This window comes from Callorhinchus milii, unplaced genomic scaffold (genome assembly GCF_018977255.1).
Source record: "Callorhinchus milii isolate IMCB2004 unplaced genomic scaffold, IMCB_Cmil_1.0 Scaffold4, whole genome shotgun sequence".
Taxonomy (NCBI): Eukaryota; Metazoa; Chordata; class Chondrichthyes; order Chimaeriformes; family Callorhinchidae; genus Callorhinchus; species Callorhinchus milii.
Window position 1 is genome coordinate 18,062,225 of NW_024704745.1, and position 21,000 is coordinate 18,083,224.

The following is a 21,000-nucleotide window of genomic DNA, read 5'->3' on the forward strand; positions in this document are numbered from 1 at the left end:
CTTCCGTAAGCCATACATTGTTTATCAACCAAATGAAATCATTGTGGGTGCATGTATGGGGGGGGAATAATACATCTTAGGTTAAACACTACCGTGAAATAAATTTATATCCAGGCTGAAAGAGTGTGTGAAATGCAGGTTCACCAATAATTGACTTGGGGAGTGAAAACTTCAGCCTTTACGTCCTCACTATCCGAGGTTCCATCTGCCTGTTCATGTTTAAATGGATGTTAAAGACCCTATGACACTGTTCAAAATGAGTTTCTCCCAGTGTCCTGGCCAGCAATCTACCAGAAAAAAANTGGTGCAATGACAAGGTAGCACTCATCTGCAATCTTCGCCACAGACTGGAGTGACTGCCAGGACTTACATAGGAAATGAACACTCGGGTGAGGTACTGGACTAGGGCCCATGCAACCTTACCCCAGTAGTTGGAAGAGGAGTCAATAGCTTCAGGAGAAGTGGGGAGAAAGTTTGTGAGAGGGAAAATAAACTGCATTATCCATAGTTGTTGCAAAATTATTTGTCCCCATATCACCTTGGCAGAAGCTAAGGCCAGCTTCCTTTTAACACAATTTCTTCTTTGCACCATGTGTGAAGGAAACATGCTGTTTCAAAGTGGAGGTCAAATTCAAGAGTGCAGTTAGTTTTCTAATGCTGAAAACATCTGTTCTTTGCCCCGAAGGTCTGGCTCTAAATGATCAGGACTAGGGCAAAGAACAGGAGTCCATGTCACAAGTTGAAGAGCCACCCTTTCTGAAATGAATCTGTCCTGAAATTTGAATAAGTTTGTGAGAGCAAGGTTAGATAAAAATTACAAATAGGCAGCTTTCCTGGGTGCTCCCCACACATTTGGAAAAAGATGGTTTGGGTTCAACTACAGAGCAAATACAAGTGTGTGACGTTCTCTAACGGCAACAAATTACACAATGGGGTCGGGGGCATCTCAAAGCACTCTATAGAGCTGGGGGCAGGGTGTGCAGAGCTGAGGATGGTATGGAAGATGACCAAAAGTGTGGTCAAAAAGGTCTTAAGATGGGGAGACAGGGGAAAGGGTGGAGGTACTTGAGGAAGGAGTTCCAGAGAATGGGGGCAGAATAGCTGAAAACTCGCTCGCCAAAGCAGGCTGGTTTACTGAGCGGAGGGAGAGGCCAAGGGTAGGTAAGGTTAGAAGTAGGGAGGGGTGAGGCCGTGGAGGGATTTGAATATGAGATTAGATCTTGAATTTGATCCTCTGAGGATGGGGAGGCAGTGGAGCTGGTCGAGTATGGAGGCAGGAGGCTGACAGAGCCAGTGGGAGGGGGGAAGAGGATACAAGTTACAGGGTTCTGGATGGTTTACAGCTTGTGTAGGGAGGAGCTGGATATTTTTGCAAGCACAGTGTGTAAATTTAAGCCAGTGACGGTTCTGGTAATGACAGGTAATGAACATTGTACATTTCTACCGATGGAGCAGCACTATAACTGGTACCAAAACGATGGGTTAAATTCTCTGTTGTGAGCCTGTCCCCCGAGTTACTGCAGTGAGAGAAGATCTGTTAACAACAGCGTGTGGATGTGGCAGCGAGCAATTTACACAGTTTGCTCAACGTGATAATTAAACGGTTCAAGTGAACAATTTGACAGGAGTGAAGGTGGAAAACACTAATTTGCATGTACTGAAGAACATTTTATCCATCACATTCAAGCTTCCTGCCAGCACTGAAGGAAATATTGGGAAAAAGTCCAAAGTAGTAAACAGCGCAATTCATCTGAGATTGTTGAAAGATGTGTTCTGTTATTTGTTAGTCGTTTACTATGGATAAATCACCCTCAAAACAGAGTTACTAAACATATACGCTATATCCTGTGAAGTGCTTTGTGAAGGTCTCCAGATGTGATATAACAAAGGTAAGGATTATTATCATTGTCAAGTCTCCCTTCAATTTCCTCCCCTTCTTTGTTTCAAGTCACTGAATCATCTGGGGATACAATTCAACCACCACCTGCCCTCCTCACCCAAATGACCACTTTCACACATGAGTTTAGGCAGATGAGTGTCAGAAGGTTATTTGACCATGGGAGGGTGGAAGAGAAGATATCAGAGCCAACCGCAATCCTGCCCTCTGCAACAGCCAGAGACATGCACTTTCCAGTAGGATTCACTGAATAAAGAAACCCTGGCTCAAACGGGGAAAGAGAGGTCTGATGAAGAATGGGCAATTCGTCAAAATTCTGGCAAATAAAATAATGACTGTATTAGCGGATATTGGGTGAGATCAGGATGGAACTCTGCTGAGATGCTCCCGATGGTCGAAATAGCCTGCCAATACTCACTGACAAGTCTCAAACGTTAATAATGGGAATTTGGGGGGAGATATCATAAGTTGGAGTTCCTGTAGCTCAGCGGTTACAGTGCTCGCCTCACAAGTGATAGACCTGGGTTCAATTCCCGGCAGGGCGAAATGTTGGGCAAGTTTCCTTAGTCCACACGACTCTGTTTACCTAGCAGGAAGTAGGAACCCGGTTGTTAGTCGATTGGTGGATTGCTTTTTCAGGGGTAATAATTTCTTCAAAAAACAATTGGACACTCAATCCATGACTGTTTGTGGGACACTATGGTGTACAATTAACTGCCACGTTTCACCCACAAAATATGTAGTCAATTCACTTTACAGTATATTATGTGAAGCACTTTGAAACATTTCAAAGATGTGATAAGCGCTCTATCTAATGCAAGGATTATTATATCATTAGTATATAGATGGCACCTGTTGGAAAGCAGTCGAGGCTCCTTCTGGAGAGGAAGGGGTAGAAAAAAATTGGCAAGAGAGAGAGAAAAAAACACTGTACATTTTCAAAAGTACTTTTCGAAAGAGCTCTGTTTGGCATATATGTTTGAAGAAATAAAGAAGACAATTACATAAAAACAAATCCAGTATAACACTGCAAGTAAAACACAATTATAGATGGATTTTCAAACTGTATTTGTGTGAGTTTTGAAAGGGTAAAATTCCCCCGGTCAGTAAGATTGATACTTGGCAGTATGCGTTTGTAATTAGAATCTTGCAGATCAGCAGAATTTCTCTCTTCCCCCTCCCCCCAACTGATAATAACCTTAACCACCAGAGATGTAAAACCTACATCTTGTGAGTCAGACCCTTAAAGGATTAACCTCCAATCCCCTATCCAACATTCTTAGTGTGCCTAACTCAAACCAGCTGTTAGTGAACGGTACTCTGCAGAATCACAGCCTCGGCATGAAAAATACATTTTTTGATAGAAGGAACTGCATAAAATAATGCATATATTGCATATTTCAAAAATGATACTCGACATTCACTTTCATTCTCAATCAATTATATTTTGTAAAGCACTTTGGTTACATTTGTTTTATGTCAAAAGACACTATGTAAATGCAAGTTATTATAGCTGCGTAAAAGTTATTCAGCCATCACAGCCTCTGCACAAGTGCTCTGTATAAGTGTTCCACTGAAAAGAGTTAACATTTCATGAAGGTGGCCTGTAGCCTGGAGACAAAGTCTGCATAAAGTTTAATGTTAGTTTACCCTGTAGCAAATCACCAGATATACAAGCAGGAAATGACAGAGACTGGTAAATTGCTCGCTACATGAAGGAGACACTCTTCCTGGTGGGAATGATCATGCTGAGAGTACAGTTAATCCTTAGCATTAACCAAAATCGTACAATAAGGACAGCTCCAAAACTGTTTTGGAACAACCGAAAGTCTAAATGGTGCTCTTGCTTAAACAGTATCAGTGGCACATTATTCCACTGCAAAAGTTTTCTTTTAAAATCGAAGAATAACAAATCTAGAGGAAGATTTTGATTTGTTTTATCTACCCTGTTTTGCAAGCAGGGCACGTTAACCGAGCTCCAAAAGGGTCACTCAGGCCAACAACACTAGAAGGGTACTAGAGGGAATAAGAAGTGAATAGAGACTAATGCGGAGCATAAACACTGGTATGGACCAGTTGGGCTGAATGATCTGTTTCCATGCTGTACAATCTGTGTCAACACCAACATTTCTAATGCTTTACACTCTTCATGCACATAAACCATGTTCCCATCAGACCAGTCCTTGCCAGGCTCCACTGGATCCCAATCACTGAACGGGTCGGCTTCAAGATCCTCTCACTCGTTTTAAAATCACTTCATTCCCTTGCACCTTCCCACCTATTCGACCTGCTTACTCCATCACCTGCTGCCTCCACTTGGCTGGCTCTGGCCTGTGGCGGGGGGGTTGGGGTGGAGATCTGAAGCACACGATTCCCTGTGTGATAATAATCTGATCATGTTGAAGTGCTGAGTTGAGGTGCTTTCCCACAGGGAGGGGATGGAAGTTAAATACAATTGTTGGCCAGCAGGGGCTCACAGCTCCTCATAAACATCTCAGTAGATGACTGGCAGAAGGTTGGCCGTCTGCAATCCTAGCCAGAGAATAGGCACAGAGTCATTAAGACCAAGTATGCCTTTCGTTTTAAAATGAGAAAGGGGAGTCTCTCACCCCTAACATCTCTCTCTCAGGTCAATCTGCTGCATTCAGTGCAGCAAATCTTTTCCAATGGAAAGCATTGGTAATGGGATCTTGCATTCTAAATGCACATCAAAAAAACTTCCTAGCCTCAATAAATTCTGAGATTCTCCCCTTGCAATCTTTCTCTATTTTGTTAATATTATTATGGCTGTTACTCTTACAAGCTCCAGGTATGTCTATCCCCCACACATGCTATTCCTTCTCTGTGGGATGTCTTTCCAACGTGAAGGGCGCTATATAAGTGTAATTTGCTGTTGTTGATGTTGTGCTTCCTCAATTCTGAACCTCATTCCTTCTTGGGAGCCAATAACTGAAACTTCTCATCTCCCTCAATCTGCTCCTTCATCCTTCAATTTACACACTTGTAAAACCTAAGCCGAACATCAACTTAACAACTTCCCAATTTATCTTGGCTTTGTTCTCCTACTCTCTTCAATCTTTGTGGTGTCTTTCACTATGGCCTTGGTTCTTCAATTACGATTTTCAGTCTTAAAATAATTGTTTTCTAAAGCACGTTTGCCTATGGTGGATTCTGTGATCTTTGTGGCCTCCAAGTTATACAGTGTCTGTCCCAGCATTCAGCCACCTCACAAAGCACTGCAGCTGTGTACTGGGATGGGTGTGCTGCTGAGGAATTAATGCCTCTCTGTGCCCAGTGACAAGTATATTTTTCCCAGCCCCAGGGTCTTCTTTTAAAGATAAATTTCTTGTCAGATTTGTTGGGTCGCATCTACGAGGTAATCTCTTAGTCTGATGTTTTAGACCACTCTCACCCAGTCACCTGCGGGGTACCCCAAGGATGTATGCAGACGACATCCACTTCTATTTTTCCACCTCTCTTTGCGACCCCCAGTCCCCTAATGTTCTGTCAGCCTGCCTGTCAGATGTCAGGGGCTGGATGAGCGCAAATTTCTCAGCTGAACGTTGACAAGACAAAGCCATATTCTTTGGCTCTCGTCAACGTCTAAAATCTCATGGTTCCCACCTCCGACGCATCGCGCGTCTCCGCCAATACCTCACCCCAAAAGTCGCTGAAACCCTGGTCCATGCTTTTGTCACCTCTCGGCTGGACTATTCTAACGCCCTCCTCGCCGGTCTCCCATCCACTACCATCCATAAAATCCAGATCATTCAAAACTCTGCCGCCCGCATTCTCACCCGCACCAAACTCCGCTCCCCGATCACCCCAGTCCTTCCAGACTGCACTGGCTGCCTAGCCCAGAGAGGATCGATTTCAAGATCCTCACCCTTGTATTCAAGTCACTGCACTCCTCTGCACCCCCTACCTCTCTGATCTCCTCTCTCCTCAAAACAGTACCCGTTGCCTTCATTCCTCTGGGTCTGGCCTCCTCCTCGTCCTCCGCTACACCCTCGGCGGCCATGCCTTCAGCTACTACGCCCCGAGGCTCTGGAACTCCCTTCCTCACTCCCTTTGTCTTGCTCCCACCCTTCCCATTTTCAGGTCTCTGCTGAAGACCTTTCGTTTCGACCGGGCCTCTGGCCACCTTCCCCCCCTCCCCTTGGTTCGGCACCGGGATCCGTTACTATGAAGTGCTCTGAGACGCCGTCTGGCATGGAGGGTGCTATATAAATCCAAGTTGTTGTTGTTGTAGATTCCCGTTTGACTCCAAATCATCCCGAGTGCCAATTGTAAATCATTTTTAAAATGTCAGGTTTTCACCTCAAAGTCACAGGTACAGACCCTGGTCTGGGCTGCAGTCAGGGCAGAGGTTGGACTGCTACAATTGACCTCAATGTACCAAACTGAAAATAGTAGTTGAGATTCCTGCTCCTAATCGCTATCCAGAGACCCTACTGGAGGGTGTTGGTGTGAATAATCTGCCAAAATTCATAATCAAGGCTCACACATGAATAATGTCTTCTTGGGCCGAGGTACCAAAGGGCACCCAGGAACAGCAAAAAGAAAGTTCAAATAAAAGCTGGTACTTTTTTGATCAGACAGTCCAGCATTTTATTTTGCATGTTGTCGATGTTCCCTCTGCTTAAATGATTAACTGTGAGTGCAGAACTTATGCGACTGTGGTCATCGTGACCCAATTCAAAATTTGATCTGATGAAGTTCGAAGATGTAACTGGAGCTACTTGCTTCTAATCTCCTGCTTAGAACTATTGCCAAATATGGGTAGCTTTTCTCCTTCAGTTTTCTTTCCCCCAAATCTCCTGAAGTAGTTTGATTCCCTTTTCCTGGGATACAGGCACATTTCAGTATCCACATGTCAATTATTTAGCAAGCTTTCAACTGTGGAAAGCATTACAAACAAGCCCAATGCTGGTCATGACCCGACCCCCTCACACATCCAACGTACAGCATGGAGTCATCAATAATTTGATGCTTGTTAGACCAAGGGTTTGGTTAACCGGAAATACATCTGTTAATAGTTATGAGGAAATCCCTTCATAAGGATACACCACTGAGGTCAATACGTTTACCGATCATGAGTTTTGAAACTAGACATAATCATACAGACTTGGAGACTCTGTTTAGAGAAAGAGGTGGTTTCCCTCAAACAATAAGGCGCGTGCCAGGAAAGATAAGCTTTAGAAAGTTTATGGAAGGGTTGGTTGAATATGATAGCCAGATAGTACATGTTATCCCAAGAGGCTATCGCATTATAAACGGTGCTGTCAAACAAGTTATAAAAAGGTTACTTGCTGACAAAAGATAAAAGAGGCCCAAGTCCTCCAGTTTCAAAAGGAAAGGCAGGCACTAGAGATTTCAGATGCACTAAATTGGAGAGCAAAGAGTCCTGCTCACTGTGTAAGCACCTTACATTACAATACACAGTGCAGAGCAGCCAGCTCCCCTACGTGATGAATGGATCTTTAAAATCCCAATGAGCATCACACTGATGTGCGATAGTGGAATTGACTTTGTATGCGTGCAGGTGGCCGGGGTACCCGGTTCCCACGCCAAAAAACAATGATCGATTTCTGGGTCATCGGGTCACTGCAACGGCTCTTCCTGTTTTCTGCGCACTCGCTAAACGGGATGCAACTTTGAGATAGAGAGATAGGACCCATTTAAAGAAACAGCTTGATGCTGTTATGGGAAGGTGGTAGGGATGGCATTCTGAAACCATAAGTTCAACAGGACCTCAAGGGCCTTCTTCACCCTAACGTTTCTTGTGATCTGGTCTCTTCTAGGGATAAATAGCCAGGGTTCCTGTTCCTGATTGCAATCCAATGACGTATACTAGAAAGGGAAAGTGTGCAGGTGTTGCATAAGGATAGGATCAGACTCGGCTCCAACACTCACACGGTGGAAGAATGACTGCTTGGAGAAGGTACCGGAGGGCACCTGTGGAACATGAGTCAGCGACGTCATAGGAGAAAAGAGATTATTACCAGGGGAAATAGTTGATGGAATGGTCGGAGCTGGCAACAACCCAAACGGCCCTGCCAAGAAAACACTCTTCGTACAGTAAGAAAACCAGATTTCATTAAAAGATTCTCATGCACAAGTCAGTGTATGCAAGAAGTTTCGCAAATTAGCAACATTGCTGAGCACAGCCTGGGAACGCTTGTGTGTGCATTCAGCTAGCGAGCTCGCACCCCTGCACCACAGCATGTAAGTTCAACAGGACCTCGTGGGCCTTCTTGAAAACCATCACCATGGATACAAAACCTCATCTGGTTAGAAACGGAGAAGTGGCAGGAATATGGTGCTAAATCCATGGCCTAAATCATCACGTAACTAACATCTAATTATTATCCATGTGTTCCAGATTCAGGCCTCTAGATCCCAAACAAGAACATGAAGCCTGCGTTTCATCAAATCCACCCTGCCTCAGCTGATGAACAGTTATAAACAGGGTAGTCATTTCAGTCCAAACAACTTTAACTTGCTGTTTTGCACCAACTACAAGTACGGTGATTCCACATCCTTGACTTCCCTTCCCGTTCTCCTACCCACCCCCCTCTTCGAAAACGGATTAATTTTCCACTCCAGCTGCCAGTACTCAGTGAGCAGCCAAGAACAATGGAAAACTTCACCAGTTGACGTTGGTTTGGCTCAGTTCCTAGTTATCTTTCAAAGTTTACACAGCACTTAAATTTCCACACACTGCAAGCTGGAACATTCATCCAAGGAAATAAACTATTGCTGAAATGCTTAGACGATCAGAAATTCGGTTCCGTCAGGCTTAAAAGTAAAGATGAAATCATGAAATTTCCTCCCACCCCCAAAAATGACTTATCCTTTTCTCAGCAATTTTCCCATTGTTCTGCTACTTGACTAAGTCGCAAGTTGCCCTCCGCAAACTCAAACGGCTATTATTCATCTGTGAGCCTTGGCAGGAAGTGATGGCAGGAATTTGGAACAGGAGCAGAGCCCAATCCTGTTCTCATTCAACATTCACATCAAGAGTGGTAACCATAGCTGACTTTTTCACTCGCTGAAACAGTCCTGTTTCCCTCGCTGAGATTACCAGATACTGTGATTGAACCTAAAAGTTTATCATTGAACTCCTCCTTAATGCAGCACATGGATTAAATCTAAATATGGGGTGGCGAGTATCTCCTAACCAACAGTTTTTGACGCTTCGCTCCCTCCTTTCAGCAGGCTCCGGTCTGTTCCACGTATCCCGCCTGACCCGCCCTACCATCGGTGGCCGGGCTTTCAGCCTCTCTACCCCCGCACTCTGGAACTCCATCCCACGGTCCCTTCGCCTCGCTTCCTCCCTTGCCTCCTTCAAGACCCTTCTCTTCAATCTTTGGTCTCCCTCCCCCTCTCTGCCTTCCCTCACCCCTACACCATCCCTCACCCATGCTCAGGCCCCGACACCTGACTGTTCAGCGCTTTGGGACGTCCTCCCGACGTGAAAGGCGCTCTATAAATGTTATTTGTTGTTGTTGTTCTCATTTTTTCTCTGTTCAACCTTGGTGCCTTTCTGCACTTGGCTCCTGGGTTTCTCAATAAAAAAAATAGAATTTACTTTGCAGGAACCGTGTGAGACACAGATCATTATTACTGTCCTGAGGTTACATTTTAGGATTCATAGCCCGGCCAAAGTTTGAGGGTCTGAATGACTGATTTCAAAGAATCAATCTAACCGTTGCCATGTTTACAACAATTAACGTGCATACAGCACATTTCAGGTCCAGAGAACATTTCAAAGAGCTTCACACAGATGGTTGGCTGGAAGGAGGGTGGGGGGGGGGGGGGGGAGTGGGGGAATGGAAAGCAAAGCTGAAAAGAACACAGTTGAAAAGATAGATCTTACGACAGGTTTTAAGGAGGGAGGGGGCTAGATGGATAGAGCAGAGGCAGAATAGCTGAAAGCTCATTCACTGATGGTAGGATGGATTAGGGATGGATGGACACACATGATACAGGCCTGTATTTACTAAGCGGAGGGAGCGGCTGGGTAGTAGGGTTACAGAAGATCATACAGTTTGGGTCCGGGCAAGGATGTAGAGAGATTTGAACCTGAGGACAAGGATACTGAATTGGAGTTAAGACCTAAATAAGAAACTGGAGAATGGCAAGGTGGATGTGCATAGGACAATGTTACCAGGAGGTACAGAATTTCTTTGTATTCCAAAAAAGAACAACTATGGTCTACGTTGTTTATATACATTGAAAAAATTACACTCTATCCCTCCAATTGCAAACAAAAGCTTACATTTTTGTACTCAGTACTTTATATACAGTATTGGACCACTAAACATATATTTAGTATGTCTACGGGTCTTTCAAACGTTTATATAAATGTTTCACTAAAAGGTAAATATTTAGTGGTTTGAATAAACTTTTCAGTGTACAGCAACAATCATGTTTTATGAGCTTTCCTGTGAGTTGAGTTAACAGGAAAGTTGATTATGATCATTCACTGTAACCTAATGGTGCTCGAACAGTTTACATAAAGAGAGGTACATTATGAACGGATCAACCTCTTGAGCCTTGCATTAGATTCCATCCGATTGCACCGGACAAGTTACCTTGAAAGAAGCAAAATCTACCCACCAAGGCTTTTCTTTCCCCAAAAAAATAGTTAAATTGTTTCCAGGGCAACCAGCTCAAACCAGCCCGATTAGAATACAAGTTGCAGTTTGGTAAGATTAGTTAAGGGGAAAAAAATGTTGCTACCACGACTGTTCATTCTGAGGATGTTCAAATGCACACCAGAGGCATTCATTCGCACCAACAAAACACCCTTTCAATAGAACTCCATTTCTGAAAGCTCGGGATTCTGCTCCTACATACAAATGAGCCTTATTTAAGGCTTGCATTAATTCCTGCTGATAGCCACAAAAACTTTTGTTTCCCTTTCTGAAACAGAGGAGTGTGAAGTGGACCAAACCAACTTGACAACATTAACAATTTCCCCATGTTGTGTCCAAATCATAGAACAATTATTTTTTGTGTGAAGAGTGGGGAGAGAGAGAGGAGAGGAGTCACACCTCAGGGGTCCAAAGTATTTTATTTCCTCCCAGTTTTTACACATATTCATAAAATGTCAATGTTAGCAGACAGATCAGATCTGAGTGGGCAGTTTTAACCCTCTGAAAACGCAATGGCATTGCAATAGCATTCCGTGAAAATCGAAATAAGTTCAATCATTTTACTTTATCCATTAAACACTATAAATTACAAGGCACAATTGCCAGGGAGTGCATTTTTGCAATCCTGATACATATTCATTACAAAAGACAATTTCCCTATCCAAAAATGTACAAAAAAAGAATCTGTATTTATTGCTTGTAAACATCAAGATTGCAAACTTCAAAGTCACTCCATTTTACTTTAGAAACTGGCATCTTTGATTCCTGTTTTTTTATATCAAAATATAGTATTAACATTGAAGCTAATAATTCTCTATATAGTTACATTGGAGGTTTTGGTTTGGAATGGAAGAACTTCACTGAACATGACAGCAAATCTTCCAGCTGTATTTAAATACTCTAGGGATTACATTTTGTTGCATAATTTAGAGAAAGATTGATTATATTCAATCACATGTTGATTTGGGGCGACTATAAAGGGGAGGTCAGGTGCAGTTAACATTGTGCATGGGTCCCTTCATTCTGTGTTTTACATTTCAGAGCCACTGGTGTGTTCAGACTGGCTGCCTCTCTGGAGCCGAGCTGTCCACCTGTCTTTTAGAACTGTACAAATTTCCAGCACAAAATGCGGCCATTCATTCGGCCCATCGTGTCACTTTTAAGATGAATCCTTTCAATCCCATTTACCTGCCATTTACTAAAGTAGGATGACCAAAATTGGACATAATATTTTATCTGAGGTCTAACTAACGATTTATACAGTATAACTTTGGCATGATCTCTTTGCTTTGCATTCTATACCTCTATTTATAAAACCTAGGATTCCATTTGCTTCCTTGTCAGCTTTGTCCACCTTCCCATCTTTAAGAATTCATGTCCGTTAACTCTGTTCTTCCACACATCACCTGAACAATTGAACAACAGCTGTTGCATGTCCAAGCTGCACTGGTTTGCATCCAATAGAAATAATACTGTGTCAATCCGGTTCAGATGGCATCACTCTTGCCTCAGATTCAGAAGGTTGGAACTTGATCTCAGTGTAGGCTGACTGACACTTCAATGCAGTTCGAGAGGCTGTGCTGCACTATTGGAGTTGCCATTCTTTGGATGAGATTATAAATCAAAGTCCTACATTTGCCTGTTCGAGTCGACATTAAAGATCCCATGGCACTATTTGAAAAGTGAAGGATATTTTTCCTGCTATCTTGGCCAACAATCCCTCAGATAAAATTGGTCATTCACTTCATAGATGTTGGTGAGATATTGCGGTTTTCCCACCTGAAAACCTTCCTCTTCGACCGTACTTACCGCCACCTCCACCCCCCGGCTCGGAGTCAGGCTCCGTCACTGTTAAGCCCTCTGAGGTGCTACTCTGCATGGAGGGCGCTGTATAAGTGCAAGTTGTTGTTATTGCAGTGCGCAATTGGCAGCTGATTTCCCTAGAAAATATAAACACTTTATAGTATATCTTGTAAAGTGCTTTGAGACGTCCTCTCGCTGAATAGCGTTATATTCAAGGTCAGATTTAAGCCTGTACTCGATACCATAGCTTAGCGACTTGAAGTAAAGTCATCAAACATTTGGCGTTTTGAAAATAAATTACAGTATCTTGAACTTTTAAACCAAAATCAATAGAAAGCATCAGCAAGTGTACTGGAGATCAGAGCAGTAAAAAAAACATAGATAAGCAAAAGAAATGTCGTTCATTACTGGTTGTGCTGTATAGAAACTACACTTGGTAGACTTCAGTCCAACACGATACATTAAATTCACTGAAAGGTCAGCTTGGGTGTCCTGCTTGGATTAATATAAGGAGACCTCTTAAACTACAGTCTCCCACAGTTACGTCTAACTGGACAATCACTTGCCATTTCAAGCACTGCGCACGGGCACTGCTTGTTCAAGACGCTCAACTGCAAACATTTGTTCAGTTCTGGTTTTCTGGTGTGTACATTCCCCCAAAGTGAAACTTCTTCCAGAGAGGAAGCTGCCCTCTCTCAGGGCTCCCAGTGAATAAACCGCAACGCTGCACAGTGAAGATGAAACAACATGAGCATTCACTTATGGGAATTCCACTGAAGGAATTAACTTTCAAAGTTTAAAAAAAACTTGCACACTTCTGATTGGAAATTGCATATATTTGAATTCACACGGTAATTTGCTGCAGTAAGTGCACAGTAGGATATATTTTTAATTAATCTCCAAATAGTTGTTTTGGTGTGTGTTGATACAAGTCAGAAGGGTTGATGTTTCCATTAAATATACTAAACAGTTCCCATTGGTTTCTCACCAACTACACATCTGCAGAGCGCACTCAGTCATTGAATATCTGCTGATGGGCTTTTTTTTGACCCATTTACTTCCTTTGTCACAAACGTGACCCCAGTGCAACACCAAAGATTTTCATAACTCTGGTATATGCAGATCTATCAGATTATGATTTGTTCGTCACATACTCATTACAGTCAGTAATAATAATAATCCTTGCATTTGATATAGCACCTTATAACGTCTTCGAGACGTTTCAAAGCGCTTCACAGAATACACTGTAAAGCGAATTGACTGTATATTTTGTGGGCGAAACGTGGCAGCCAATTGCATACATCAGTGTCCTGCAAACACTTGTGGATTGAGTGACCAAATTATTATTATTTATTTGTTTGTTTTTCGAGGGATTATTACCCCCGGAAAGCGATCCGCCAATCAATTAACAACCGGGCTCCTGCTAGATAAACAGAGACGTGTGGAGTAAGAAGACTTGCCCAACATTTTGCCCTACTCGGGAATCGAACCTGGATCCTCTCGCTTGTGAGACAAGTGCTCTAACCAATAGGCTACAGGGCTCCGCAGTTCTTCAGTTTCTTCAATATTTTTGTTACCTTGTTCAATTTTCTCCAGTTGTTTCCTGAAAGAGCAGACTCAAGCTGCATAGGAGGCATCTGTCATCCAATACCATTCTCAAGTGGCTATTCTTCACGTGTAACAGTGAGCATTGGAAGGCCAGTCTTTATATGTAAAGGATAATGATGATCAACAAAGGTCTTCAAAGCACTCCTACTATCACTCCAGCTGAGATCAACTAACACTGCACAGACTGTAGTGACTGTAGCATCTTTGTAGTCATTCACCTACAAATACAACAGCCACTCCACTTCAGTGAATCCTGTGCATTGCTTTGAGACATTCTCCTGACATGAAAGATGCTATGTTAACTGCAAGAATTATTATTAATTACTGGGAACTGAATCTAGAACATTCCTGGGAAGCACAGCTCAGTTCCACACTGGATAGTGTACTTATCAGCAGATAATGAACCTGGGAACCTAGATAAGGAACCTAGTCTCTTATGGAACTCAGTTCCATACTGGGTTAGTCTACTAAGCAGCACCAGTAGAGGAGCTCAACCTCTGAATTTCTAATTCATGATTTCATTGAAACTACATTTTATTTTGTTAACATACTTATTTGCCTTGATTATCCAGTGTACAATGTGGAAATAAAATCAGCCCCAAGGGTTTAAGAAGAAACAATGTTCTACTGTTTTGGAAAAGACAGATGGAATTGTAGGACAGAAAAAGTTTCCAGAAGATATCCTTAAGCTAATAATGTTCAAGCCTGTTATGTATAACTAACCTATACTCATAACCACTGCATTTCCTCCTAACGCTAGAACATCTGTTCCAGGATTTATCATTATTGTAATGGAGTATTGACAAAAGAAAACTTTTTTTTGTTATCCAAGTGTGGGAGGACAGTATGGTATAGCTAATATGATACAGCAGAAAAAGGAGATATATACTGTTTACAAAGATCTTCCTTTTACATACAAGTCAGAGATCGAATCTAGGAGCCATGGTGAGTTTGCCATTTGGTAGTGTGTTTCCCAACCAAACTAATGCGGCAGCCACTCACTGAGTTTCTGACCGCAGTTTTATTCCAGAATTCTGTACCAAGTTATTTGCAGGCAGCTCATGGCAGCTAGCTAAATAACGTAATTGGGATGGTGAGTGGCATGTAAATTAGTTCACCTCCCTCCCTCCCCTCCAACTACTCCAACTCGAAGAATACAAAATTGGTGACGGAGAATAAGGTTTTTGGTTTCAACTGAAAAGTAACATCCCTCAAAGAAGAATGTGAATTCTGCTGGAGTCACAGTATATCATTTTAATTAAAGTTTCCCGCTTCCCCATAGTCACGATCGGAGAAAGAATCATTTGGGCTATTTTGGGATGGCACCAATCAACATGCTTATTACCAGAATAGTTAAGAATGTCGAAATTGACTGGAAATTTGTCCAGATTAGTATCATGCTTTACATAGTTCTACATCAAATTAAATAGATAAACTAATATATTAGTCAGTTGCATTGAATTGTTCCGTGTACTCAGACTTTTAGTCTCTTTCAGGTCAGCTCATAGACTCCAGCAAGAATTGACATATTCCGTCAGCTCAGAAATGTTACGTCACATAAGCTGTACAAGTATTTCCATCTTTGTTTTCTTTATCTTCGCAAAGGTTAACAAGAGGGCAAGAGCAGATGAGATGCTATAACATGGGGTTTAAAGGCCTGGAGATTGTAGGAGACGACTGAGGAAGATAAGGAGTTCCATTTTCTTGAGGTCCTGGGAAAGAATGAGTTAGAATAAGAGACAATGTGATTATTTTTATTTCAACACAGGGGGATGTAGGCGGGAGGAATACTTTGGAGCTTATAACAAAAAGGGATGAACTTTCAGAAGAGCAATGACCAGAATAGTATCATTAACTGAGAAAAGCATTTAGAAAGGGTGCAATGGTGAAAAAGGTTACACGAGGAATAAATCACCATTCAAAGAACAAGCCTTTTTTTTGAATGGTCCTTCCCATATTTGGACGCAGTATTCAAGACTTCAGAGATTTATTAACTCAAAAACAAAACACATAAAGAATCACACAAACATTTCTTCCATGGAGGACTTGGATCAATGAACGAATCAAACTGAAACCTAACCTAATTTTATTCACATTGTGCAAGATTGCACTGTGGGGTCCTGAAAGAGTTAAATTCTTCTGACTACTTAATACAGTTGCAATCTACACATTGTTCTTCGCGATAAAGCAGGGCTCCAGCACATGACCCAATCTTTAATCATTATCTTAAAACACTCAAAGAGAACTCTTGTTTCAACCTTTCAGTTTCAACTATCAACTAGGCTACCCGTGGGTTTTCAAATTATTTTTTCTTCTTTTTTCTTCTTCCATTATTTCTTCTTCTTCCCTCAATAAAACAGTCAACAAAATAAATAAGTAAATGTGCGTAGCTAAATGAAACAATAGCAATGCCGTCTTGTCAAATAATAACAAGCCAGAAGATACTAACCTGGCAACAGCAATGCAGCAGATTTTGTATAGCATTTACCTCATCTGAAGGAGATATTTAACATTATGAAATTACCTAGTTAGTAATGGTCTAGTTTGACATTAAGTGAACATGCACATGTGGTGTCACTTTTTTCTTATAACAGGATTTTGGTCTGTTGAGGTACGAGTTAAAAAAATACACAGGAATGCATTTTTTAAACCCACAGATATAAATAATCACTCAATAAACACAGCACAGCTCCGGAAACCACTTTTCCTTCAGGATTAAGGGATCGAAATAGGACTTAATAAACAGCAGCTATTCAAATAAACTAGGGCCAAGCAATTTCTAAACATTTAGTCAAATTGCAATTCAGGAAATTTCAGTTTCAGTGCTGCATCTACTGAGTGCTAACAGAAAACTTAGATAATAGGATTTAACTTTTTACATATGCAATATGGGTGCTTTATCAACATAACCAAGACTGTTGGGCGCATTTCTCTGAAGGTCAGAAAATGTAGAGATCTTGGTGATGCTAATTGATAATACGGAAAAGTTGCATTATAAACACAAACTCCTAAGGACCATCAATTTATCAACCTTATGAAAAGCAGCCCTGAAACATGTAGACAGCAACTGAAGGCTTGGCACTTCTATAAAAGATAATAATCCTTGCATTTAGTAATATTCCTGTTGAACTGAGTTGCCTAACCAGCCTCCCATGCCCTCGTTCAGGGGAGGGAATGCAATACATGTTTAAGTAAAATGGGGGAGGTTAATAAACACTTATGGAGCATAAAATATAAATTGGTGCATCCTTTATTCATACCACAAGTGATGCAATTAGCTCAAGGAATTCTTCTTGTGGTTCAGAGGTAGAGCCAAATTGGAGAACAGATTTCATGGTGAATAGAATGCTTTCCCAGCTACATCGCTCTCTTCACAACCTATGGATCACTTTAAATCACATTTAAAACGTAAATTTCATTCGGACTTTTAACATTGTATTTTCCTGCCTAACACAACAATCAGCAATTAATCAGAAGCTATGGGATACCATCTATATTCCACTCGCCGCTTTGACACTTGTCAGTTTTTTCAAGTCAGCCGAGTTGTAGGATATCAATCGAATCCTAAAATGCTGATTGCACATCCTCCAATATCCTTGAACATATACTGTACACACAATCTATCATTCCCCTATTCTAGTCAATAAACCATGTTATTGACAGTCTGCAAAGAACGTGTATTGACTGGGCCTCGAGGCTAGGCAACCAATTTGATCTGATTGTGCAGAGTAGAAGACCCAATTAAGTCAGAAAGAAGAGGCAACGGTTGAGTTCCTGATCTCAGTCAGGCTGTTACCAGGGGATGGAAGGACAATAAAAAAAGGAGGCCGAGTCTTCTGGCAGCTACTTACAAAGAATCCTAGGAAAAGAGTGCAAAATGGTGTGTGGTTCAAGAGGCAGGAAACAAGGAGACGGAAATAATAAACATTGAACTGAAAGAAAAATGGAAAATCATGAAGCCAACCCACATCACAAAACTCTGTCCACAGGGAATGCTTCTTAACTTTCTTTATCGCTGCTTAGCTTGCATATTGGCGCAAACCATCTAAGAAAACAAGAATGATTTTCCAGTGTTTTGAGTCGAATTCAAGCTGGTTTTGGAATAGCTTGCAGAAGAAATGCATTAATAAGGTTGTCCCATCTTCCACATGCAGCACCACAATAGACAGAATATTTACGCTTTCAAATCTGTGATCCTCAGCACAGTAATAACCAGCCCACAGATTCTGCGACAGTCTGGTATCGATCCTACACTTCTCACATGGAAAGCATGGTCAAATATTGACTAGAAAACAATGTTTTTTTATAGCAACGTCCACTCTCTAAGAAACCCTATGTTGATCCACTGACCATTTATTATCCCTTGAAATCTTTATGAAATAAATCAGGTCTGTTAAAGGATCTGCAACTGGAGAAAATCCGTCTCCTTCCGAAGTGTCTTATTTTTGGGAAGCACGCACTCCAACGTTAAGGTTACACATCATCGGTAGTGTTTCATACGTTTTGGTAAATTTCAACCTCAAAATCGTGTTTCTTTCCCCTCTTCCCCCCAAAAAATGTGTGGCAGAGATATGATGTGTCGAACGATGCGCTTCCGTGAAGAGAAATTCTGTTTCTATAAAACTGTCTTGCGTCTGAATATCACAGACAAATCGGACAAGCAACAATCATCAGCTATGATAAATACATGTACTGGTGATAATACTAATAATCCTTTCATAAAGTATAGCGTTTCACGTCTGGAATAACGTACAGTAGTTTAAGAGCACATAGCTCCTCGTAGGCCCTTAAAACGATTAAACGTTAACTGTAAAACCAAACACAGAGGTACTCTGTTTCCACAAAACGATAACTAATAAATTCATGTGCATGTGCATAACATGATCTAGCAAAAACATCAGCAAATATGTCCATACAGTGTTCCTCCTCTTACCCACTCCCTCCACCCCTGCATTAATGCCACTTCCGCTGTGCTGTAAATTAATTCTCCTATGTCAATGGACAATAGTCACAAAATCCAAGATTATCTTCCCAAACAGAACTATTTCGCAAACTGCAGCCTGGCTCTGTTTTGTCACAGCCAGGGCAGATCAGCAGCTCTCCTCCAACATGCTCCCAACACAAAACAAATGATGATATTGTATTATTTGCACAGAAAACCTTTCGCTTTGCAATAGTAAATGTGGACAAGACATGTGTCACGTGCAGAACTTGAAGCAGTTTTTTTATGTATATATATATATGTACATGTGTATGGAAATTCCTCATGACTTGGGGAGCAGTCGGTCCCGCAGATTTGAGCTGAATTGATGATGATCATTGGAATTTCATGGACAGCAACACTATGTGCAGGGTAGTCAGGCAGAGCAATTGATTGCTTGACTGGTGTATTCATTCCCATGTTACAGTGCAACCAGAATCATCTGAAAATACTATCATCCCTTTTATTCCAACCAGGCAGGGCATTATGTAAAAGTTTTTTATAGGACCATTTTTTTTTAGCCCCCTTCTCACTCTCTTTCTCCTTTATCTCCCAGATATCAATCAACCTCAACGTGTGCCCCCCACCCCCAGGGACAGAAAGTTAACTTTGTTAAAAAAAAAATTTAAAATAATTTTTTAAAAAAAAATTAAGAAAAAATATTACATTTTTTATAAGTTTTGAGAAAAAAAATACTCGAGATACAGGAAAACGATTATGCAGTTGTGGAATTTCGATTCAAACGTTATCAAATTGGATTTTTTGTTGTTGGTAAGCAAAAAGAGGGGGTTTTAAGTTAAATCCATATGCTCACTGGGAGCCTGGTGCACTTTTTTGGTTCAATGCATTTGAAGAGAGAGAAAGAGAGGGAAGAGAAAGTCATGGAAAGAGAGAGAGAGAGAGAAAAATCAGCAGAGTGAAAAATTTGCAAACTGCAAAGTTCAGCAATTTCAAAAAGGAGAAGAAAAGAAGTGTGTGTGTGTGTGTTGGGGAGATTTGTTGCATGCACTTACTTACTTACTTACTTACTTACCCATGGCTGAGCTGTGGAGTGAGGGTAGTTGGTGTCCTTGGTTTCCCAGTGCTGTAGCCTTCTCGCTCCTCTGTGTCTGTCTCTCCCTGGTTTGTGTGGCTGAGCTTTGGGGGCACAGAGAGAGAGAGAGAGAGACTAGCTGACGTCAGGCTCCCTGCTACAGAGAGAGAGGATTAAAACTCAGGAGCAATTGGCATCTGAGTCAACCAGAGGCAGCAAAGAGAGAGAGAGAGAGAGAAAGAGGAGGAAAGAGGCAGGATGACTAGGAGGGAAACTTTTAACAAAAAAACATCCAGGGAGAAAGTCTAAACGATTGCAATGAAAAGGCATTCACTCACTCATTCACTCAACTCCACTCACTCACTCACTCACTCACTCAGCATTGCAATGACTGCTAATAAAGGGCGATTGGTGCTAAGTACTGTACAACCCTTCACTTACTCCCCCACAGAGCTCCAGTGGGGATTAAACGTCACTGAGTTCAGGCTGAAATGCTGAGGAACTTGGCACTTGAAATAAAATGTATCCAGTAATTTGACATGAGAGCACATGCACCCAAAGATGTTGTCGAATGCCAAAATCGGAGATGGCAATTCTTTTCTTCCGGTCAGCCGGGTGTCTGACTCACGCGGAAACCTATCATCACCCTTAAGGGTATCCAAACCAAACTGAGAATTCCAAGCATCCCACCTACACATGGACATTCCAGAGAGAGATTGTTGGAACGAAATGCGCACTCTCTCCCTGAAGGGAGGGATGCATCCTGTTTACTTAATTCCGGAAAGAATTAGACGCAGGTTGGCAAGAGCCAAGGATACTAATTTTCTCTCTTTTTTTTAGCAGTTTGCCCACAAATGCTGCAGAGATTGTGCAATATCTGAATTCATTGAATTTGAAGTGATCCAAATTTCTCTGGCTTGATTAATAAGAATTTGAGCCCAGTGGATTTCATCTGTCAGTTTTCGCTCACAGTGAATAAGTGGACAGTGAGGACAGAACTACAACAACAGGATTA

The 21,000-nt window shown here is 41.7% G+C and overlaps 1 protein-coding gene across 3 annotated transcripts in view; it reads right to left on the reverse strand.

Annotated features, from left to right (window-relative positions):
- gpm6bb (glycoprotein M6Bb) overlaps positions 1 to 20,110 on the reverse strand; it is an 86,594-nt gene extending 66,484 nt beyond the window's left edge. For 2 of the 3 annotated variants that reach the window (XM_007891635.2, XM_007891633.2), the window contains exon 1: positions 19,986 to 20,110. In XM_007891635.2, the coding sequence (XP_007889826.1) occupies positions 19,986 to 19,989 (4 nt within the window). In that variant the 5' untranslated portion in view covers positions 19,990 to 20,110. The remainder of the gene's footprint in view (positions 1 to 19,985) is intronic. The other variant, XM_007891631.2, reaches the window with a different exon arrangement.
- Between the last annotated feature and the right edge of the window lie 890 nt (positions 20,111 to 21,000).